The sequence below is a fragment of the Leopardus geoffroyi genome, chromosome D1, assembly GCF_018350155.1.
Source record: "Leopardus geoffroyi isolate Oge1 chromosome D1, O.geoffroyi_Oge1_pat1.0, whole genome shotgun sequence".
Lineage (NCBI taxonomy): Eukaryota > Metazoa > Chordata > Mammalia > Carnivora > Felidae > Leopardus > Leopardus geoffroyi.
In genome coordinates, this window is record NC_059329.1 from 90,424,731 (window position 1) to 90,449,108 (window position 24,378).

The 24,378-nt window shown below is 39.3% G+C and overlaps 1 protein-coding gene across 6 annotated transcripts in view; it reads left to right on the forward strand.

The window, feature by feature from the left end:
• LOC123601607 (intraflagellar transport associated protein) overlaps positions 1-24,378 on the forward strand; it is a 66,041-nt gene that overhangs the window by 34,749 nt on the left and 6,914 nt on the right. For 3 of the 6 annotated variants that reach the window (XM_045485003.1, XM_045485005.1, XM_045485006.1), the window contains exons 3-6: positions 8,521-8,594; positions 10,042-10,113; positions 11,495-11,561; positions 22,439-22,578. In XM_045485003.1, the coding sequence (XP_045340959.1) occupies positions 8,521-8,594; positions 10,042-10,113; positions 11,495-11,561; positions 22,439-22,578 (353 nt within the window). Of the gene's footprint in view, positions 1-8,520; positions 8,595-10,041; positions 10,114-11,494; positions 11,562-22,021; positions 22,117-22,438; positions 22,579-24,378 lie in introns of all 6 variants that reach the window. The other 3 variants (XM_045485007.1, XM_045485009.1, XM_045485008.1) reach the window with 3 other exon arrangements.

Below are 24,378 nucleotides of genomic sequence, written 5' to 3' on the forward strand. Positions count from 1 at the left end.
TGATACCATACTATACATACTTTTGTAACTTGCTTTTTCACATAATAAACTTCCCAATTAATAAATATTATTTAACAGAATTTTTAAAGACTGCATAGTATTCAATTGTGTGCCCTAATTTACTTAACCATTCTCTTTTTTGTTGGACACGTAGTTATTTCCAATTTTTGGCTATTAAAAACGATGCTACATTGCACATCCTCATTCATTCAGTAAATGTTTATTGAACATCTGTGTGCCAAGTACTGCTCACATAACTGACCAAAAGAGACAAAGGTCATTACTTTCAGGGAATTTGCATCCTAGAAGGGAGAGAGAGCAATGAATGGTAAACATAATGAGTAAGAAAAATATTTGTGTTAGAAGATAGTAACTGCTCTGGTAAAGAAAAAAATGTACAGAGCAAGAGGTGGGATCATGAGTGCCGGTGGGGGGTAGAGGGTTGCATTTTTATGTAGAGTGATCTGGTTAGGCCTCCTTGGGAAAGTAAAATGTGAATGAAGTTTGGTAGGGAGCGATGGAGTAAAGCCTATGCATTCTTGAAGAAAAGGCATTTGAGCCCAAGGGAACAAACAACCAGTGTGGAGGCCTGGGGACAACAGCGCCCCTGCCTGGTTGAAGAGCAATGAAGAGGTCACTGTGGCCAGAATGGCATGAGCAAAGTTGAGCAAGGGAGCTGAGACCACAGGGTATGGAGGTGGTGGGGCACGGACAGCCTTGCTGGTCCTAATAATGCCTCGCTCCTTATTTATCTTTTTGGTAGCTCCAGCTTTGCACCCTTCTTATTCATGGCCTTTGGATAAATTTTTACACATGGAAATGCTGGTTCAAAGACATGCAAAAATTTAAGGCCTTGATTAAGTAAAAATTTTCAAGGGAGTAGATTAGATATTTTCTTGTGGATAAATTCTTAGACATGGAAATGCTGGCTGAAAGATATGCAAAATGTTATGTCTTTGAGTGAGTAGAAGTTTTTTTTTTTTGTTTTTTTTTTAATGTTTATTTATTATTGAGAGACAGAGACAGAGTGTGAGCAGGGGAGGGGCAGAGAGAGAAGGACACAGAATCTGAATGAAGCAGGCTCCAGGCTCCGAGCTGTCAGCACAGAGCCCGACACGGAGCTCGAACTCACAACTCACAAACCATGAGATCATGACCTGAGTCGAAGTCTGATGCTTAACGGACTGAGCCACCCAGGCTCCCCGAGTGAGTAGAAGTTTTAAGAGAATAAATTATATGCGTCTCACAGGCAGAGGCCAAGTCTTAATAACTTTCTTAACTCCTCCTCCAGTCTTTCAGCTTAGCACTCAGTGAACTCACTGGTTGAAGGGTTGAGTATCAATCTACATTCAGTCTTAAATGTTACATGTCCTTTGGACTGGAGAATGAATGTTTTCCCTTTTAAGAACTGTAAGTACTTTCCTGACAGAGAGGTTCCTGCTTTCTTTAGGCTTACATTTTAGTGGGAAGAGATAGGCCATGAAGAGTTAAGAAAGGTAATTTGAGATGATTTCAGATACATTTGAAGAAAATGGGAACATATACTAGAGTGGCCTCATGCTAAGTCTAGACCATGTGAGGAGGTAAGATGATCAGAGAGTTTTAGCTCCAATGACTACTGCATTCCTTCCATTGTCTGGGTGTGGAGGGAAGTTGAAACTATAGTTGTCTTCTGTTTTGGTTTCATCATGTTGTGGCACTGCATGGAACTGGGTTAGCAATGGCGTTCCTGGGATCAAACTCAACATCAGAATCAAGAGGGAGCACAATGTGGAAACTACCCAAATGTCCATTCACTGGTGAATGGAAAAAACAAAATGTGATCTATCCATACTATAGATAAAAAGTAGCAAAGTGCTAATACATGCTGAACCTCAAAGATGTTATGCTGAGTAAAGAAGTCAGGCACAAAGACCACATATTGTTTGATTACATTTATGTTGTCTAGAAAAGGCAAATCCATAGCTATAAAAAAGTAGATTAGTGGTTGGCTGCCGTTGGAAGTAGGAACAGAGAGGGACTCCAGATGAGCACCAGAGACCTTTTTGGGGTGATGGAAAAGACGTAAAAATTAATTGTGGTGATGGTTGCACAACCCTGTGTTTACTAAAAATCATTGAATTATATATTTAAAATAAGGAATTTTGTAAATTATACCTCAATAAAGCTATGGAGAGGTGGAGCTACTATTCATGGGTACTTAGATCCTTACTGTGAGTTCTTCACTGGATGACTATATGACCTTGTGACTCTGGATTTGGCTCGAGAAGAGGAGCATCCCATTTGTCTGTAAATATTTCCGATTAAGAAAATGAGTTGTTTGTGCACAGACTTGAAAGTTCTAAGTAGGTAAACTTGTGATACAAAAAGAAAGGAACTTTTGGATGCAGCAAGATCCTGCCTTGTGTAGACAATGTCAGCAGCAACTGTCACCCTGTTATGGACTCTGGGAGCTAAGGGAGGCTGTGCTCATGCATGAGGTATCTGCTACTAAGGCAGGCCACCTCCCTTCTGTGGCCTTGGCTAAATCAGTTGGGAAGGTGAGCTTATCTTATGGGATGATATGTGTAGCCTCTTTGCACCAAAGTGTAATCCATTTCACAGGTTGCAAGCATGCCGTATTATCTACTTCCATCATCACAGAGCTTGTTAAGAAAAAAGAAGTTACTTAGGCTGTACCAAATCAAATTAAAAGAATAGTACAGGTTGCAGTGGAGAGATAAGGTGAATATTTGTAGATATCTAGAGGGAGGAAATATAACCACATGGAGATAGTGTCTTCATTTCTGTTTTGGAGACAAAAAATAAAAATAAATAAATAAAACAAAAGAACTCCCTTTGTGAGCTCTTTTTTTCCTTTCTTAAATCCTTTGCTGAGGGTCCCTTTAGCTCTTACCTGGATTACTTCCTGTACTTTCTACTTTTCGCTCCAGTGTCTGATCTCCTCTGCTCCATTTTCTCCATCATCTCCTTAGAGCACAGCTCTGATTGTGACTCCCAAGGGCCTAGGTTAAACTACAGAGTTTTTGTTTGGCCCTCCGAGTATCACCCCTTCCACCTGTCACTGAAGGTGTACTCCCACCTTCCTGGAATACTCTGTGATTCTTCCTCAGGCCCTCTGTTTTCCCACCTTGGCAGCTCTGCTCATGCAGTTTTCCCTTTTTGTGGGATAACCTCAGCAGTGCTCCGCTGTTGAAATTGTAGCTGTAGTCTTCCAAAGCCCAGCTCAGATGCTCCACGCCTATGTGAAGCCTTTTGTGATTCTTCCAAACCTGTCGTGATTTCGCCATTCTCTTACTTTGTACTCCCTTACATCGTCCGCCGTAGTTGTGTTCTGTTTTGGTCGTTGACATATCCAGCTTAACTTCTCTGGAGACTCTGTAAGCGTGGGGACGGGGTCTTGCCCATTTTTGTCACCTTGCATATAGCCGATGCCCACAATATAACTTTCAGATTGAATGGATTGCACGGCTCAGCGGCCACTCGGATTTTCTTCCTGTAAATCACCTTTCGGCTACTTTACACTCCCTCCACAGTTTTCTCTCTGTAAGTACCTAATGCTGGACATTTCAAAAATTTCAACTTATTCCTGTTGTGTCCCTCATCTTGGTCTTTTGACACATGTTTTTCCAGGCCAGGGTTGTACATTTGTGTCTTGGCAGCTTGAGAGCTGACTGTGAATAATGAGTCAATTATCATCCAGCCTCAGGGAAAGCACAATTATTCCTGACTGGCCTGGCTGAGGTAATCCTCTCCTCCCTGTGCCCTTTCAAATGAAGAACATAAAGCAGTTGGAATTCAGAGCACTGCAAAGGGAATTTAGACAAAACCTTTGTCTGCTGAATTTAGCTTCTTTGGATTTATTCTGATTTATGATTGATTGGTTTTTAAATTGCTTATTTAATCCTAACGACTATCGCTCCAGGGGAGGCCGGATACGAAGGAGCATGTGATCAAGAAGCAGTGGAGTGAAGTAGTTTGGCTGGACAAATCAAGAGCAAATATTATTGTCCAGAGAAACATTGCTCTAGGCTAGGAATATAAAGTGAAAATCACCCCCTGACTTTCAAAGTACCCAACCTTGTTATAAGCATGATTGCTTATCCCCTATTCTTTTTGCAGAAGGCTTTTTGCAACTGCCCAGTGTTGCACAGAATTTCCCCCCATGTATTTTTCTTTCCTTCCAGCAACATAGCCAATATCTCTTCGTGACTGAGCACACGCTCTTGATTTATATTGCCGTTGATCGTGGGGCAGAAGGACAGACTCTCGAGGTTGCCATCAGGAATCAATGGGTCATGAATTCTGATGTCGGTTGTGTTGATCTGTGAAAACTCTCCCACGAGCGTGGTGATGCTGTTCTCAGCACATGGGGTCTAGTCTAGTCTGGCTTTTGTATGGGCAGAATTTGAATTTTTAAAAAGCTTTTTTACACAATTGAGTTCTCTGAAAGCGATCACTTTCATCTGGAAGATACACAACCAATATGTGGTTAATGTTTAACTTATCAAGGCATCTGTGGTTTCCACCTTTTCAAAGAGTGAAATCTTTTTCCTTGGCCTGAAATTAGACATGGTAGGTATAGTTGGTGGTCTTGTAAGGGACATCTGTTAGAAGCTTATCTGTTTGGTACCAAAAGAAAATTGAAATTCCATTGCTTCAGAATAATGAAACCTTAAAAAACCTTTAGGAAAAAACAAACAGACAAACAAACGAAAAAACCCTTTGTTTCATCCATATTGAAGTTTTGACCCAGAAACACCCCAAGAAACTGTCTTTCAGGTCTCAATAACCTACCTGCATTCTGAAATATTGCTGCTAGATTTCTAAAGTGTATTATGTCTGATACTTATTTCAAAGCAAGAAACATTACAGATGAGATGAAAGGGGTAAAAGGACCCCGATGGAGCACAGAAGCAGATGAGACGGGCGCTTGGGTGGCACGTTTGGATTGCCACCAGGATAACTCTAGGAAGCAGCAGCTGGCTCTCTGATCAGGCTTTAGGCCACTTTGGATTCTGGGCTGTGCCAACATCTGCCATTTTGACATTATCATATCGAAAAAGAACTTTTTTTCCTATCTTACTCTGCCAAGAGATATATTATTTGCTGTTTTTTTCAAAAAATGATAAAAGCTTTCATAAGAAGCATTCTGGGTCTTTGGAGTGATAGAATATACATTCTTATGAAACTACTTTCAAGGTTCAGGAAGGAGGCTTAAAACTGTAGGTTCCGTCAGAGAGAGAACAAGTTCTTTTCTGAATCTTCTGGTATTTTTTCTTTCTTTTTCTTTTTCCTTTTCTTTTTCTTTTTCTTTTTTTCTTTTCTTTTCTTTTCCCTTTTCTTTTCTTTTCTTTTCTATTCTTAAGTTTATTTATTTATTTTAAAAGGAGGGGGGCGCAGAGAGAGAGGAAGATAGAGAATCCCAAGCAGGCTTGGTGCTGTCAGCACAGAGCCCAACACAGGGCTCGAACCGACAAACCATGAGATTAAGAGATGATGTTTAAATGACTGAGCCACCAGGCATTCCTCTTCTGGTATTGTTTTTAGTGAAAGCTTTATGTTTACAAAAGGAAGTTTTAAAAGAATGAAGAAGATGTTTTGTTAGATCTGAGATGCCTGCAATAGCTCAACATCAGCATCAGACGATGGGACTTTGTTATGTATTGCTCATTATTTTGAAGGAGTCTCATTTGGTTATCTGTCAAATAACCTGAGCGTTTCATTGGAAATGGCAGAGGAGTGCATTGAGTGATTATGGAAACAATCAGAACTTGTCCTTACAGAGCATCTGTTCTTCTCAGACATCACTGCTTCTCAGGTATTTAAGTCAATAGACTATTACAACAGTGTGCTGGGACGTAGTATGTTCATAGTAAATACTAGCTTTAGGTTGTGCTGGATTTAAAGGAAAAGCAGGGAGAAGAGAAACTATTCCACCTCCTATTAGGACAGGGCACTGAAGGGGGTGCCTGGGTGGCTTAGCTGGTTAGGCGTCCAACTTCGGCTCAGCTCATGATCTCATAGTTCGTGGGTTTGAGCCCCATGTCGGGCTCTGTGCTGACAGCTCAGAGCCTGGATCCTGCTTCAGAGTCTGTGTCTCCCTCTCTCTCTGCCCCTTCCCCGCTTGCACTCTGTCTCTCTGTCTCTCTCTCTCTCAAAAATAAGTAAACATTAAAAAAATAAAAACAAAAACAGTGCACTTAGGAATGACCAGTAGCCACAGGAAGTCTTCTTGTCTCTAACTTTGATGAAGTTTGAGGAGCCCTTCCGTTCCTCAGGTGAATCCTCCTGTCTCCAGGCATTTCTGTTCAGATCTTGCTCTACCCTGCTACCTTTGCTTATCTTTCCCCCAGGACCGATTTAGGACAGCTCTGGTTGTAAAAGGGGAAGAAATCGGGGAGGTAAGTCCGAAGACCATCACTTCCTCACCTATCTGATCTTTTCTAGTGCTGGTTGCTTACTCCAGCAGTATTATTGGCAACATTCCCATTACCTTACTCACTCAGCCCTCCACCCCCTGACCCCCCACCCCTCCATGCCAGCTGCCAAGGCTAGTGCTTCCCATCAGAATTTCTGCCTTCCCAGTGGAAGCTACTTAGGAGTCATGGATGCTGGTGTAGGAGTAAGGAGAGAGAACTGACCTCAGCTTGTGTTATTTATTAATACAGACTTTTTAAGGAAAAAATGATGCATTCAGTATTTGCATTTTCCCTCTCTTGTTTATTGAGTGTTAATAACGTGTTACAGACTACATTACCTTACCTCTGTGCCCCAACAGTATTCCAGCATTAATGTCCTGTAGATACCCCTGCAAGTCTTAATTCTGCCAATGATGGGGTAGACGGAAGCCAACAAAGGACTCTGATTGAACTTGCACTAGGCTGTAAACAACAAGAATCTCACTGCTTTTGATGCCACGCAAGTCACAGCTCCAGAGAAACAAACATGGCCACTCTGCTGGGTTAGGCTGTCTCCTACCGCTTTGGTTAGATACACGCCTAGGAAGCACACAGATCAAAGTTCTCCTGGCTCTACGACTACCATTGGTTCTTCTTGTGCTGTTGTAAACTTTTCTTTGTCTCCTTTCTGGGATTTTTTTTTTTTTTTTCTGTTTCATTCTTCTGTACTCTAAACACCCTTTCCCTTCATTTGCTATATCACTCTAAGTGGCATAGCACTGTGATTGGGAGTGTGGATTCTGAGTCAAAAGGCCTGGGTTCAAATCCCCACTCTGTGATTTGCCAGCTGTGTGACTTTGAACGGGTTACTTGATCTCTCTAGTAGGTCTTGGTTTCCTCAGCTGTAAAATGGGGATAACAGATAGTACCTACCTCTAGGGTTTCTGTGTGCCTTAAATGAGATGTATGAGGCCCTCGTAAAAGAGGATTTGACACTCAATCCATGTTAACCCTCATTATTAGTTCTAATATTGAACATAATTTTATGGTTTAAACCCCTATCCCAGTGTAATTTTGACCAGATATTTACCTCTAGCTATGATACAGCCTATGTCTATGCTGCCTCTGGGATGTTTTCCTCACTATTTCTACTGGCACCTCAAATGAGCATGATCAAAGCTTAATTCATTACCTCTCATCTAAATTTATCCCCCACATTTCTGTTAATGGCATCATGTTATCATAATCTTTTCAGTCTCTTAATTTAGGATTACTCTTAGACCCTTTCCTTATCCTAAGAAGATAATCACAAATGTGAACAGATTTAGCACAAAGACACTATAATTATAAATAGTCAAGAATGGTCAAACATTGCTCTTTAGAATTACATATGTGGACGCACAGATAAAATATGAGAAAAATAGCCATTGGGAAAAAATTTTGTTACAGCTTTTCTGTTTTGTAAGATTAGGAGTGATTTTCTAATTTTAATTTTTTTCTCTTGCACATTTTCCAAAATCATCCATACATTGTTTCCACATAAGGAAAACCTAACCTCAATTTTAGAAAAAAAAAAAAAAAAAGAGAAATATAATATCTAAGAGTTTTGCAAATACTGTACTTTACTGACCTTGTAATGGTGGCTGAGAACAGTGTTGGATATATAGTAAGCACTTAATAAGTATTTATTGAAAAGTGAATGAAATAGTGTTGTCTTTCTACGCATTTTTAGAAATAATTTTATAAGTTTTTTTTTTTTTAAATAAAAGTTTACTTATTTCTTTTTGAGTGGGGGAGAGGCAGAGAGAGAGGGAGAGAGACAGAATCCCAAGCAGGCTCCATGTTCAGCATGGAGCTCAATGTGGGGCTCGATCCCATGACTGTGAGATCATGACTGGAGCTGAAATCAAGAGTCAGGTGCTCAACCAACTGAGCCACCCAGGCACCCCAGAAATAATTTTGTAAAGTTAAGAGTGCTCAATCCCTCAAGCATTCAGCTTGTAGATTTCTTTGAAAAACATTTTTTTTTTTTTTTTGGTTGTTGTTTGGAAGAAAGATTCTCAATAAATGTAAAATTAACTAGACTCCGTGTGGTGGATGTTTTATAATATCATTTCAGAGGATAACGTGACCAAAAGAGGAGCATTTGGAACTGATTCTTCAGAAAACGTATTTCCTTCAGAAGAGGAACAGGTAATACCCCACATTTATAGAAACAGGAAAAAAAAACCATATTTTATGAATTAGAAGAAGAGAGAAAGAGAGTGTAAGAACATAAGAAACATTGGACAGTACTGGATCAGTAACTCAGACTCTTAATTCTAGGCATGGCATTGGGATACTTCATTGAAAATCATGACATTTCATGATTTCAGCAGCCAAAGTTTATGATGGTAACATAGTTATCCCCCAATTTTTAAGTTCCCTTACGGAACTTCCATCTAAAAATTCTTATCATTGTTTACATATTTTAGCTTGTCCTCTACTTGGAAAAAAAAAAAAAGAGTTCCTTTTTATAATTCTCTGTGTAAAATAGGAATTTCTTTTACCTGCTCTGGATTCATCTTTTTTTTATTGATTTTTTTTTTTTTAATGTCTAGTTTTGAGAGAGAGAGAGAGACAGACAGACAGATGGCAAGCAGGGGCGGGCAGAGAGAGAGAGGGAGACACAGAATCGGAAGCAGGCTCCAGGCTCTGAGCCATCAGCCCAGAGCCCGACGCGGGGCTCGAACTCACGGACCACGAGACCGTGACCTGAGCGGAAGTCAGGCACTTAACCGACTGAGCCCCCCAGGCGCCCCGGGTTCATCTCTTAAAGTGAAGTCTATTATCCTGGTTTTTCCAAGATTTGGTCAATAAATATTGGATGCTCTCTTCCCAATTTTAAAGACTTAATAGACTATATTCATATTCTCCTTGGCTATGGTTCTTAACTATCAAGGAATCCTAGTGGAAGCTAGTGTACTTTTTACACCATTTGAGTTTCTACTTTCTAGTTCATCATGTCTTCCTTGTGGTATTGTGGACAAAAGTGTACATGAGATTGTGGTTTCATACAAGGGAACAAAGGTCTCTGTGTTATTAAAGTGTTTATACATAGCAGAGTCCTACAATTCTTTAATTCCAGAACTTGCTCCCAATGAGATGATTATGGGCCCTAACCATTTTTTTCCCCTGTAAAGGATTCACTTTCTACTGGCAGTCACTGGCAATTGGTATATTTTCTATCGAGTCTTTAACCAGCATGTGAGAGGCAAAGAATTGTCCAATGATATTGTTTCCTAATAACTTGAAAATGTTGTACTAGCATTCTCTGGTTTGTCCTTCAGAGGTTCAATGGGATGGAATGGTAGGTGGGGTAATGAGGTGGGGAGTGTTCCTACTTTACACATGAGAAAACTGAGGTTAAGTAATTTACTCTAGGTTATACTGTGGATGAGTGTAGAAGCAGAAGTAGAAGTCAGACCTCCTGAAAACTATTCCCTGGCCACTACTATGACTTAGTGGATCTGGTCCATCATGCATAGCTAATTAACAAAAACTGGAAGGGGAGTTTTATTGCCCAAGGGGCTACAATGTCAGCTCCTTTATTTTTGGTTGTTTCATTTTCCCATCAATGTGTCCTCACTGTTTTTTTCAGATAGTGATAGATGAAGGCCAAAAAGTTGGCAGTACCTTTCAAGGTGATCTGAATCGGGCAGGAAAGGTGAAGGTAAGGCTTGATTCAATTTTCTTCCGTGGTTAAAAAAAAAAAAAAACAACAACAACAACAAAAAACAACCACAAAGAAAAAGAAAAAGTCAAAACAAAACAAAACAAAAAAACCCCACAGGACTCGTTTGCTATCTCTCATACAAAATTGGATAATTCAGCACATTTTACTGGTGTTTAAATATCTTTGAAGTATGCTTGGTTGGTGGGGTTCCAGATCTTTTCCCCTGGAAGCTTAGCAAATGGAAGGGGTGCTTCAGTAGAGAAACATGACTCTAGTCACCCTGAACATACACCATTATTAAGAGAAATGGCAGTCTAACAGTTTTAGTACTGAAACCATCATGGTGAAGATAAATTCTTGCTGTCACTTGGATGCCAGGAAATAACTACAGTTATGTACTTACAGGCAATGGAAGCTTCCATTTTTAATTCATATGCCAGAGCCACGGTCTGGGAAGTAGAGCTGGGGGAAGAAAAACCCAGGCTGTGTTTTGAATTCCATTTACGAGATCTGAATTTCTAACTTTATGATATTTCGTTATGAGCATGTTTTAGGTCACGAGCATTTCGACATTATGCCTTTACTCTACTAGGTCTCCTTTATGCCGGTGGTGAAATCATTTTCTTATTTACACTGTGGTATTCACCTGAGATGAATTAGTTCGTGTCTGAAATGTTACCGTTTTGTTAATCTAAAATGTCTCATTGTCAGCTTGCTGTGGAGAGCAGGATTCCACGAGGACTAGTCTTTCATTGAAATGCTGCTATTGTGTCTGTAAAGGTCATTTGCTCTGCTTTTTACCTTTGAAGTAATTTTCAGTTTTATTTGTTCGAAAGAGAGAACACTTGATTTTTGGCCCTGCTCACCTCTCTTGTGATTTACCTGGGGCAGGATGATTTTATTTCCAATGAACCTTTCTCTTCTGCTTTCTTTAGTTTCTTCTCTCTGACTCTAGAGTGAAAAGCCCATTATGGTAATAGCCAGACCCAACACCATCATTTGGTTGAGAAGCAAAAGCAATAAAACAAAAACAAAAAACCAGAGTCACTGTTTTGGACTGTCTTGGTAGTAGTATATATCCTGGGAGAGAATCTGGGAACAAAGTCCCTTTTCAAAAACTCCTCAGACCATCCTTTCCCTTTCAGTATAGAGATCTTACTGCCTATAAAACCCAGGCTAACTTCAAATTTACTGCTTCTTTCAGATGTCTTTGGGAAAGCACAGTGAATACAAAGACAGTTAGTTGAGACTCAGAAGTTAATGAGAAAAGTGGATTCAGTTGCTTACTTTGAATGCTGTGGAAGGGGGTTCATTGATTCTTAATTGTATTTTTTCAGTAGGTCTCATATACATAACAATGATGTTAATCCTTTTTTAGGTGGACAATTTCCTAGATTTAGAAGATTTGGACACAGATGAAGAGACTCAGCCCCAAATGAGCAAGGGTATGCTTTCTGTTTCCTCTCTCTACTGCTTGACCTCTTTCCAGAAACTACAAATAAGACTTTAGACAGGTTTTTCTTTCTTTTTTTTTTTTTTTTTTTTTTTTGGCAATCCCTACCTGCACTTACCCTGACGTAGGGAAAACTACAGTCCTGCAATTTCTTTTTCAATAACAAAGATTTCAGCTGAAAGGTCAAAGCCTGTTGAAGGTTGTAAACTCTTTGGTAAAATGAAATAAAGACGCCCTTCCCTGCCCCCACCCCATATGGTTGAGTTTCAGATAATTTTAAGCCATTTGAGTCAAACCCTTATTTCTTAGAAGTACCGTGTAAATTGAATTATTTTTGAGTGATACCTAAAGTATCAATTGATCATAGAAATCATAAAAATAGCGGAATTCATCGTAAAATAAAAACATAAAATCAAAATCTTCACTTTTATAAGTATTTATTAAATGTATAAGCCAAACATTTACGACTAAAGATATATTGTAAATGTTTCTTTCAGGGCGTTTTCCCATTTGGGCTGGGCTGGGAGAGGCTTAATGCTAGTCCATTGATGTTTATGTAGATGAGGCCTTTTTCCTTTCCTGCTTAACATTACTGTGTAAACATAGGTGTCCTTTGTTGCTCAAAAAACCTTCGAAATACATTCAAAATTGGAGTCGTTTGGTTTGGAAATTCCTGTTCCTAATTTAATATGCAAGAATATCTTAATGTTGAATGCTAGGGAAGGGGCAGTTTCTCTGGGGGTTTGGTTGCTGGTGTTGAATTGTTGTTTACAGTCTTTAGGTAATTATAAACATGGATGACAGTGATTATTGTTGGGGAGGGTGATTAATTTATAATCACCTACACATTACAGTGTGGGTGTTGTTAGTTCCAGGGATGGTGACTCTGTGTAAACTGGTTGTATGAAAGTCCCTGCTCTGGCTTCTCTGGTTGCCCAAAATTGAGAGGCTTTGGTAATTGTGAATAATGAACATTTTTATTCTGCTCTGAAACATCATACTACTCCACGAAAGGGAGTGTTTCTCATGCACTCTGTTAACCAGTAGAATTTACAGATTTTTTCCTTACTTACTTGGTTCAAGTGAGATCAGAGATCTAAAGGAATCATGCTCCAGAGAGAGGTTCTTTTAACTTTAATACCCCAGGCAGCTCTGAATGTCTCTATATAAGCAGTTTAAGGGGTCCGATTGGATCAGAAGGGGTAACTAAGGACTTATCAGGAAGCCAAGTTTGTAGAGAAAACACACTGTTTGGGGGAAGAAGAGATGTTAAAAACGCAGATTCCTGGGTCCTATTCCCAAGACAGAGTCTAATTCAGAAGGTCTTTGGTGACAGCTAGTGCTCTACGTTTTTAACCACTATCCCAGGGGATTCTGATTCAGTTGTCTGTGGATGACACTTGGGGACAAATGGTTCTAGTTCACATGTACTACATTTGCAATATAAACTTAATATTCTAGGAAGGCACAAAAGTAGACAGGTTGGGCATTTTTTCCATGCCTCAGATGTCTTGCTTCCTGCCATTAACAAGAACGTGTGTATACTGGCATAAACCCACTTAGGCCACACATCTGATTTTGGTGATAGCAGTCTTTCAGATTAGCCTTTTTACCTTTCCCATTATTTTTACATTGTTTTCTTTAAACATTTTTTCAAGTTGTGTTTTTTTTTTTATTATTACCAGATCTATTTCTTTAAAGAAAATAGCATATAAACATCTCCCTGCTATAGCAGATTTTTCCAGAAATCAGATTACAGGCAGTATTGCATTTGTGTATAAAAGGTTGCTGAGGCTAAACCAGGTCTCAGTGGACTTGAAGGAGCTAGTCCCCCCGTCCCATGTGGAAAGCAATGTGCGAAGGCCAGACAGAACAGCAACCCAGGCTTCGGTGATGGATTCCAATTTCTGAAAAGACCACCAGGACTTCTCAATTTTCATAATGCACAATCTGGGTAATGAAAGGCAAAAAAAAAAGTTAGTTTGTGCCAAGGTGAATTTTCGTTTGGGCCTAATTTGTATTACACTTCAGGAATGGGAGCAGAAGGCAGATATTTATATCAGATGGGAAATGTGACATTTGAAATAGGCAAGTTGCTTGTATAATCTTGGCAGCTGAGAGGTTTACTGATTAGATTCTGTTGTTATTGTTTAAGCAACAGATTTGCCCAGGGCAACAAGGAAGAGTTGCGTATTGTTTTTCTACCATTGATTTTATTTGCTCACCTTATTTGCTTTCATAAATATTCTCCAAGATTCAGGAGCATGATTCTTTCCCGGGATTTGGCTTATCATTTTGGCAGTTTGGGAGGAGACGGTGTTTCCGAGGAGCCAACTCGGCGCAGCGGTCTCGAGCTGTCGTCTGAGGGACACATTGGCCACCAAGTTTGGTGCCCGGTGTGTCTTTGACATCAAATTAACCCCTTTTGCCTCCTTTGAATTTGAGATAGGTGGTTAGCCTGATGGTTACTGTCATACCCGACTCTTATCCAGAAAAATCGTTATTTGGCACAGGTATTAGTTATTGTGCTGAAGCCTTAAAGCAGGAAGAAACTTTTGGTCTTCTTTCTTTATTTTTTTCCCCTCATTTGGTCCAGCCTGCGTTCTGGCTGAGTGCAAGTTGACTGAAGAGAGTCTTTTGAGATTTTATTCTCAGCATGATGCCGTCTTACACAGGTCTCTTGACCGGTGGGTGTGCTTATGCCGTGGTTATGTTGGCTGAAAAAGGGCAAGTGATTCTTGCTCAGGCATTGGCAGCCTTACCTGATTTTCATTTTCAAGCTCTCTGGTACTCCCAATTCTAAGGAAGGCACTAGTCACCTCTTGTTTCAAAAATTCTTTCCTTGAGGCGCGTGTGTGTCTCAGTCAGTTAACTCTTGATTTCGCATAACTCTTGATTTCGTACAACTCTTGATTTTGGCTCAGGTCATGATCTCACGGTTCATGGGATCCAGCCCTGCCTTGGGCTCTGTGCTGTCAGTGCGGAGCCTGGTTGGGATTCTCTCTCCTCTCTGCCCCTCCCTGCTCGTGCTCTCTCTCTCTCTCTCTCTCTCTCTTTAAAAGTAAATAAACATAAAAAAAAATTCTTTCCTTCTCTGCAACTTCAAGCAGCTTGTGCAGTCTGTGAATGGGCTGGGACTCATTCCACAGACATGTAACAACTATGACTGGAGCCTGGAATATAATGAAAAATAAGCAGATCCAGGTCTGTCCTCATGCAATTCATTAACCAGATGTTAACCAGATAATCACAAATGTAGGATTATAAGTTGTTTTAGATCTCATGGGAACATGTGGGGGGGTAACTTAAATTTGTCTGTGGGATCAGAGAAAGCTCTCCCAGAGTCTGAGATCTAAAGGATTTGTACCTGTAACTAGATGAGAGGGGTGGGGGTCAGGATGAGGGGAGGGTGGAAGAGTATAGGAACAGCATAAGGAACAGCATGTGTAAAGGTCCTGAGCTCAGAAAGACATATTTCAGCCAACTTATAGCTTAGGCATTTTGTTTCTTTTATACTTAGGACTGTTAATAATCATTCTTTCATTGCTTAGAAGAGTACTAAAAACGCTGAGAGAGAAAAATCCTTGCTTCAAAATGTCTCTCTATCCCTGTTCCTCCAGTTTTTTTTTTTTTCCTGTTCTTCCAATTTTTATATGTGCAAACTTACCTACCTATGAAGGCCCAGCTTGAAAGCCACATCAGCCACAGGGGCAAATCTGCCACCCGATCCTCATGATTGGATGAAGAAACTTCCACTCCATTCCTGAGAAGAGAACAGAATTGGGAAGACATTTCTGCCCTTTCAACATCCTCTACCTTTTTCTCTCCAAGGGAAATGTAAGGCTGTATCTACTTAGAGAGATTGGGAAAACAAACTGTGTATATATGGTTCAGTCCCTTTGTTTCTTCTTTTGGGTTCATGCTCTTTGGAAGATGTATGTCTTCTTGTCTGGGTCTTTGCCATCTTTCTTATAATAGACACACTAATTTGATGGGGCCCATGCCTATCTTATCCAGTGGTTTTCAGCCTTAGAGACACAATGGAATCACTTAAAAAAAAAAACAGATACCTGGATCCTACCTTTGCAGATTCCGTTTCAGTGGTTTGGTGCATGTCCATTTTAAAGCTTCTCAGTGATTCTCCTGTGCAGTTGAGGCTGACAATTGAGATCCTCCTGTGCATCTCTAGACCTCTGGAGGCACTGCTCTCTGAGGTCCTACTTGAAGGGCTCTAGGGATGTGAAGTCGTTCTTATACTTGGGTAGATACGTGTCCGCTGTGTGGACTGTCTGTCAGGTGGAATAGCCTAACGTCTAGACTTGTAGGGAAGCTTGATACATAAGAAACCCACTTTGTGACTACAGGACAAACGCTATTTTCAAATTCAGCCCTATTGGTTGTAAAGCTCCTATTTTAATCCCCATCTTTTGACTTCTGTATGTATTTCTCTTTTGTTTCTGTACTTAAAGATAGAGGGATATGACCTATTACAACTGTCAAATCCCAACCCCACCCAGTAAAATGAGTCTTCCTTCATTGTCCCCACCTTCTCCTTGGATGGGCAGTAATCTTCCTCCTTTTGCACTTCAATTTTATTTATTCTGAATTTTTTTCTCAAAGCAAGTGTTAATGTGTCTCTTGAAAGCAGCATATGGTTTATATGTATGCATCTACATACATACTATAATTTTGAATTTTAATTGGAGTGTTTAGTTCATTTATACTTAATGTAGTAACTGATATATTTGGCTTTAAATCTAGTATCTTACTATTTTACTTTCTACTTGTCCTGCCAGTTTTATGCATTTTTCCCCTCTCATTTCTGGCCTATTTTGGATTAATCAACTATTATTGTATTATTTCATTGCCCACTATTTTTGCTGGGTTGAAAATTCTAGGGTTGTAATTATTTTCTTTCATTATTTTACAGATGATATTCTATTCTTTTGTGGTGTTAATTGTTGGAACTGTTGAAATCCAGATGTCAATCTTACTGTTGTTCATTTGAAGATTATGTTTTTCCCCTCATCTAGCTGCTTTTGTATTTCTTTCTTTTGTTTTTCAGTAATTTCACTACGACTTGGCATTGTTTTATTTGAATGTATTTTGCTTGGGGTTTGTAGAGATTTTTGTTAAGTACTGGGAAATTCTCAGCTCTTGTCTCTTCAGATATTACTTATGCCTTGAACTTTCCACAGTGTCCCATATATCTATCTTTTATGGGTTTTTTTTTTCTGCATTTTCCATCCTTTTTAATTTCCTTTCTTGCTTCAGTTAGAATATTTTCAACTATCTATATTCTAGGTCACTAATTCTTTTTCAAATTGTGTCTATCTTCTGTTAAAGCCATCAATATTTCAGTTATTTTAGGTTTAAAAAAAATTTTTTTTAAGTTTATTTGTTTTGGGGGAGGGACGGGGCGGGGGGAGAGAGAATCCCAAGCAGTCTCCACACCATCAGTGCAGAGCCTGATGCAGGGCTCAAACTCATGAACCATGAGATCATGACCTGAGCCAAAACCAAGAGTCAGAGGCTTAACCAACAGAGCCACCCAGGTGCCCCTCAGTTATTTTAGCTTTTAAAAGAGATCTGGAATATCTGTTTTTATAGATTTCAGTTTTGTACTGAAATTCTCCATTTTTGTAATGTATTTGGGGGGAACATAATCAATTGTTTTAAAGTTCATGTCTTATAATGCCAATACCTGGAAGCTCCTGTGGGTCTGTTTATTTTATTCATTTTCCCTTTTGATCTTGTATCTTTGTATACCTGGTAATTTTTGTTTGAATGCTGAATATTGTCTATAAAATATTATGTAGGGTCTGGATGATGTTATCTTTTTCTAGCATAGCTTTTCTTCAACATCTTGCTAGCAATTAGAGTAGTAATAGATTACCTTAATCCAATCTAGGGATAGGATGATATAGGATTGGGTTTAAGGCCTTGTGGGGGCTGCTTTACTTCCAGTGCTTGCTTATTCCTAGGGTATAGCCTTACAAATAAATCACAGCCCCTCCTGTTTGGAGGCCCTAAACTCTAATTTTATCTTCATCGTACTGTGACTCTGTTGGTAAATTCTGTTAAGCTTCTCAGCATCTTAGCCTCTCTTTCCTTTGCTTTTTGGCTTCTCAGCTTCTTGCAAATCAGTAGAAATGCCATCAGTTGAAAAGCATTTTGGACTGTTGGACTCATTTCTCAGTATGTTCCATCTCTCTAGGATCTTGGCACCTCAAGTCCCAGGCTGCCCTGGTAGCTTGCCAGTACCTTTAAGTAGTTGATTTTTTGGTAACTTATCCAGCTTTTCCAGTGTTATTGGTGGGAGAGTTGGACAGACATTTGTTAGACCAGCAGACCCCTAGGGATGTGGTCTGGGAACTCCTAGGGAAATCCCAAGGTCTGAAGGGCAAATGTGTTGATGTTTGCATGGATGTAGCAAAAGCAGTGTGGGTAAAGATTCTGGTAGCTTATTGAAAGTCAAAGTAGTGGCACAAAACTATACTAGTAGTCATTGTAATCTTCACTGCCATGGATTTGTAGTTCAAATAAATGCTAATTTCCATTGACAATGTTTTTGATGAAGTGGTAAAAATGGTTAGTTTTGCTAAATCTTGATCCTTGACTACACCTTTTTTAGTGTTTTGTGTGCTGACATAGCAAGTATGCAAAAAGCACTTCTGCATTCTGAAATACAGTCGTTGTCTCATGGAAAAATGCTTGTGTGATTGAGTGTATGCTGAACTAGTTTTTCTCTTTCTTTCATGGAACAACATTTTTACTTCAAAGAATGACAAACTATAGTTCTCAAAAATGAATGAAGTGAGCCTTCAAGAAAAACAACTGGTAGTGTTCATGGCCAATGATAAAATTGGCAATGGATCCAGTGAAAATTCATTTTTGGAAAACTTGTAGCTAGTACTGTGAGCTTGACAGCTTCCCAATATCTAAAGGCTTTTCTGATGAAGTTCGTAATGCTAACTGATGTGATTTTTATACTGTATAATGAAATGTGTCAACATTTGGAAGATCTACATAAACAGTGAACCAATATTTTCCAAATGACCAATTTATGATGTTATAAAATTATGCATAGGAGAAAGATCCATTCAGTGTGTAAGATAGACCAATGAATTTTAATGTAACAGTATGAAAAATTCACTGAAATAGTTTCAGATTGCACACTGAAACTATTTTTAAAAACGTTATCATTTGTCAAGATCTGGTATAGCATCAAAGAAGAAGATCCACAATTATATAAAAAGGCTATTAAAGTACGCCTCTCTTTTCCAACTACATATCTGCATGAGACTAGATTTTCTTCATTTACTTCAACAGAAAGAGCGTATTCCAAAATTGAATGCAGAAGCGAATATAAAGCGTAGTTTTTTTTTCTCTTAAGACAGACATTTACAAATTTTGAAATTGTAAAACAATGGTTTCTTTCCCACTATTTTCCTTATTTTTGGAAAAGAGATTTTTCATAAAAATATTTATTTTACTATGTAATAGTATTATTGTTACTAATTCAATAAGTATGTATAAATTTGTCAGCTTTAATTTCTAATATGGTGAATGTTGATAAGATCTAACCCACATAAACAAAACAGCTCTTTGGGGTCTTCAAAAATGTTTAAGAACAAGAACCAGTGAGATGGACTATCATAGCCGAAAACTATGCGCTGAAAGCAGTTCTTATCTATATTCTCTTTGATCTGGGGGTTGCCCAAATTTTCAGAAAATTTTGGCCATTTCTACATGGCAACAAAGGAACAAATTGGTTAATTCTTATGAATATGCCAGGCAGGGGCGCCTGGGTGGCTCAGTCAGTTAAGCGTCCAACTCTGTCTCCAAAAACAAATAAATAAACTTAAAAAAAAAAATATGCCAGGCAGATTGAAAATTATCTAAATGATCAGATGTCAGATAAATTGCTTAATTTTTAAAAAAAAATTTTAAGTTTATTTATTTATTTTGAGAGAGAGATAGAGAGCAAGCATGAGTGGGGTAGGGGCAGAGAGAGAGGGAGAGAATTTTGTCAGCATAGAGCCTAATGTGGGGCTTGAACCCATGAACTGTGAGATCATGACCTGAGCTGAAATCAAGAGTCAGATGCTTAACTGAGCCACTTAGGTGTCCCTAGATTGCTTACTTTTTAATGTTGTACTAGACTATGTGATTATAGTTTTTGAATTGTGTTTATTGGCTTAATACGGAAGGACACATGGCATCAACACACAGTTTGTACATGTTGAAATTCTTATCATTTAGTTGAGAAAGAAGATATTGGAATGTTTTCAACCCATCTTGCCTATGACATCGAGATTTGCTTTTGAGAGATGCCTTGATTCTACAATGCACACGAGCCAAGACGGTATTTAGTGAAGATGAAAACAAGGCCTTTGGTTGTTTCAGAAACAACCATTAATAAGATTGGATTAAGTTTCACGAAGCATTTCAGTTTTAGAGAGTGAGAACTTCAGAAATTCCATTTCCTCCCATCAATGAATACAATCATTTTCCCCCCAAGAGAATGTAACTTACCTATGATTTTAAAATGGCTGAAAGATAGCCTTCTTAAAATATGCCTTACCAGACTATTTCTGTATGTATTAGTTTCATTCTTCTATAAATCTGTCCTCTTTAGGGTTAAAGCTGTTCAATTTTGTCCTTAATTATTCTCGGATTGATTTTATGTATGAAAATCTTACCCCTCTAATGAAATTTATTTTTTGTGGGGAAGGATTATATACAGTTTACATCATCCACAGTGTCCTATTGGTAGACAGACTCTTGATATTTTCTGTTCAGTTTAAAAGTCGAGATGCAGGGAGTTCATTTCCTATCTCAAGCATTTGTTGAGAATTTGCTATGTGTAAGGTGCTGTGTTAGGCATCAGTGAATATGCATTTGTGCATTTTCGGAGGAAACCGAACCTTATTGTTTTGAGAGAATTGTTTCCATGGCAGTAGAATCTTTATGAAAGAAACCATTTTTGTTGAAATCCTACTTTCTCTGCGAACATATTAGGAAGGCAAAGAGTTTCAGCATAGGAATTAGAGAGATGTCTTCCTTGGCGCATAATATTGTCAATCAGATTTTAAATAGCTCCGAAAACAGAATTGATTTTGATTCACATTTGAACTGATGTTTGCGCTGGCAGCCAGTGGGTCTGGTAGTTACTGGTTTTCACATTAAGAGGCCTGAACCTTTCTCTGCTTGGCTTTGTTGTTGGCAGGCCCTGACCAGCCTTGTATCCATCGTAGGCAGTTCCACGAGGGAGATCAATGCGGGGAGCTGGCTTTGAGCTCATAAATGGATATATTAGAAAGCCAATCTTTCCATCAACCTGATTGAGTTTAAAAATGCTTCTTCTCCGGGTATAAAATGTTTCAATGTAACCATGCTAATGTGCTATAGCAGTGACATTTCTTGGCTCTGAGTTTGGACGTATCATCTGATAGACTTAAATAATTTATGTAATGAAAATGCTTGCTTAGAAGAAGTTCACCATGTGACATAGCGGGCTAAGAGTCTGGGCTGTGCTGCCAGACTGTCCAGCTCTGACACTTTCTAGCTGTGGCACCTTGAATGAGGTTACTCTCAATGCTTGAAGCCCATTGCCTGGAAAACAGGAAGTAATAGCACTGTTGGGAAGATTAGCTGAATTAATGCATATGAAATGTCACTTCATATAAGTGTTGGCTATTACTGTTGTTTTTATTTCTGCTAATTAATTAGGTCCTATTTTAAGGTTCCCGTAATTCATAGCAAAGCTACCTTCTTCACCATACCCCTACCCACACGCGTTCAGTTTCTAGGCTGTGTTCTGTTGCTGGAGTCCTAAGAACTTTGTAGTTACACGTTTTGTGAAGGTGATATCTGCAGTGGTGAGAGATGTATTTCAAATATGTTTCGGTTTTTGAATATGAATACCTGCTTGATTATCTCCCTATACGTGCTGCCATTGGCAACAGCCACGGCATGCCTGTTGTTAATTAATCACTTCCACTGAGAACTTAATTAGTGTCTTCATTAGGATCATCATGGAGTAGCAGGCAGCGTCATCCTGAGCCAGCTGCAAGTTATTGGCTAGCTCCAGCAGCCCTTCTGGTCCTATGAAAGCTTACACTGACCAGGAGGCCTGGTGTGCTTCCCTTTTTTTTTTTTTTTTTGTCCTCTTTAGAGAAAGTTGTGGAAGATCTGACCATGATGCATCCATGTTCTGTCACACATGCAAAAATAAGGCAACATACCCACTTACAACATATAGATCAAAAAACCCAGATTGGTTATTGAATTCTTGTCATGGTGCTGAACAAGCTGGAAACAAGTTGTTGTTGTTTGCAATGTCGAAAATCAGACCATGAATCCTGTCTATGACAGAGTGTTTCATTTTTCTGCTGAAAGTCAAAACTCTTTCCTTCTGGCATCATTGTTTTTTTTTAATACACACAGAGTCTGAAATATTGCCAGAGTGTTATGGGATGATATCAGCCCTCCCATTTCCTGTCTCTCCATCCCTTAGGAAAATACGGGGAAATGAGGCAAAGGTAGGCATCTTCTTGCCTTACTTTTCTGCAGAGATAGAGTCTGGGTTGGGGGTGAGAGGCATGAGTAAGTCACCCTATAAACGATACTTCTCCCAGAACTTTTGGATGGAATGTAACTTTGGGACAATAAGATAAAAATAAATGCACCAATGACTCCTATTTAATGGAAAACAGAATCCCTTGGGTCAGTCCCCAAATGAGCGCAAGCATTGTGAAATGAACGACTTTACTTGAGCATTTCTGCTTCATTCTTTTGGCTATTGTAGGCTTCTAGGTAATTTAGGTCAATTGTGAATGTGGTGAAATATTTTGTATCTCACAGATTTGCTGCTGCTTCCAGGAGAAGTGGAGGAGGACGTCCACACACCTGTTCCACCTTACATTCCTTCCGTGGCCCAGCCCTTCACCCCTGAGGTCGAGCTGGTGCCCACTGGGAGAGGGGCACACAAAGAAATGGAAGAGGTACTCCACAGGGAGTTCAATCGGTTTTGAAATTGCCTTGAGTTTGTAACTCGTCCTTTTGGAGAAATGCTGCTATATCTGTGTGCTTTTTAATTTTTCTTAGATTTGGAAAAAATTTAAATTCAAGTTGCTTAATTGCATCACTCTGAGTGTCATCTGTTTCTAATGGGTGTATTTCTTTTTAAACATGGGGAGCAGAGTGCCTGGGTGGCTCAGTAGGTTGATCCTCCGACTTCAGCTCAGGTCGTGATCTAGAGGCTCGTGGGTTTGAGTCCTGCATTGGGCTCTGTGCTGACAGCTCAGAGCCTGGATCCTGCTTTGGATTCTATGTCTCCCTCTCTGCCCTTCCCCCGTTTGCATTCTGTCTGTCTCTCTCTCTCTTAAAAATAAATAAACATTAGAAAAAATTTAAAAATTACTGAGAGCTATTATGTTTTTATGTGGAAACTTTTTATTTCATGATGTGTGTCGTGCTATAGGACAGTGTTACCTGGGTGAGGCGCTTATGCAATAGATTCTCTCTTTTTTGTTCTGGACTGGCCATTTTCTTTTTATTCTTGTTTCCAAGGTCCTGTAAACATCTGGTGGTCATTAAGGTAAGGCCAAGCTGTTGTCGCAGAGAATCCCAACAATAATGCAGTGGCTGAAAAGAGATAGAACTTTGTCTCTCATACAACAGCCTATGGAAAACCTTTAAAGTGAGCATTTGGCACTGTTCCCTGGGGCCATCAGGGGCCCAGTTTCCTTCTCTCTGGATCCCCACTATGCCTTAGGACATTGTCATATTCCCCTGGCCACCGTTAGTTACATGTTCCTATCGAGCACAGGGGGTGTTGGGAAGGGTCATCCAGTCATGTCCTTCACAATCAGGGAGAATGACGTCCCTGCCACATGTCTCTCCCACTTGTACATCTAGAAAGTCGTCTTTTGTCATCCTTTGCAACTCTTCTGTATATACTTTACAAACATGCACTAACCAAGGCTGCCGGTGATGTTGGGTAAGGACCTTTATCACCCTGTTTACTCCAGCATCAAAGAGTATCAGGTACAAGAAGCTGTGAAGGGCTCTTTATTATTGCTTCCTAATAAAACCCCTAGGGATTGATTATTTGATCATTCAGTTACTACTAGTCTTGTCACCTGAAGATATTCTGTTATGGAAGCAGTCGTTCAGTCAAAGGTAGTCCACACATTTCAATTTTAAATTGCCTCTTTCTCGTGGAACTTTAGTTTACTGACAGCACAAAAGTATGTCTAGGATGCTTGCAGGCTTATATTAAACCCCCAAATTGGTACCAGATAAACTGGTAGGGACAGCCACTTTTCAATGTGCTTTTTGGATTACAGATTGCTTTCTCTGAGTAATAAGAAATAAAATTGCAATGTTATTTCTGGCAGGAATCAGTTTCTTTTAAAGACTTGTTCACACTCTTGACTTCAGTTGTGACCATACAAATGACTGGACCAGCCAGTGGTCATGGCACCTAGTGCCATAGAGGAATTGTTATAAAATTGTTTCAGTTGATAGGTTACAGAAACGGAATGATTCCTAGAATCTATCAAATAGCCAGTAAAAATGCAAGTTAAAACCTTGTACATGATTGTATCTTTAAAAGGAATATAGATTTCTTCCCAGAAAATGTGAACATTTTTTAAATGTTGGAATCAAAATGCTCTGAACAATTTCTGTGTTGGCAAACTTCTGAAACATAGATGAAGAACTTTTGCTGTTTTTCAAATATCTGGGATATCTTGGTTGGGATTTTTATTTCTAACCACTATTTGTTAGAGAAACTTTTC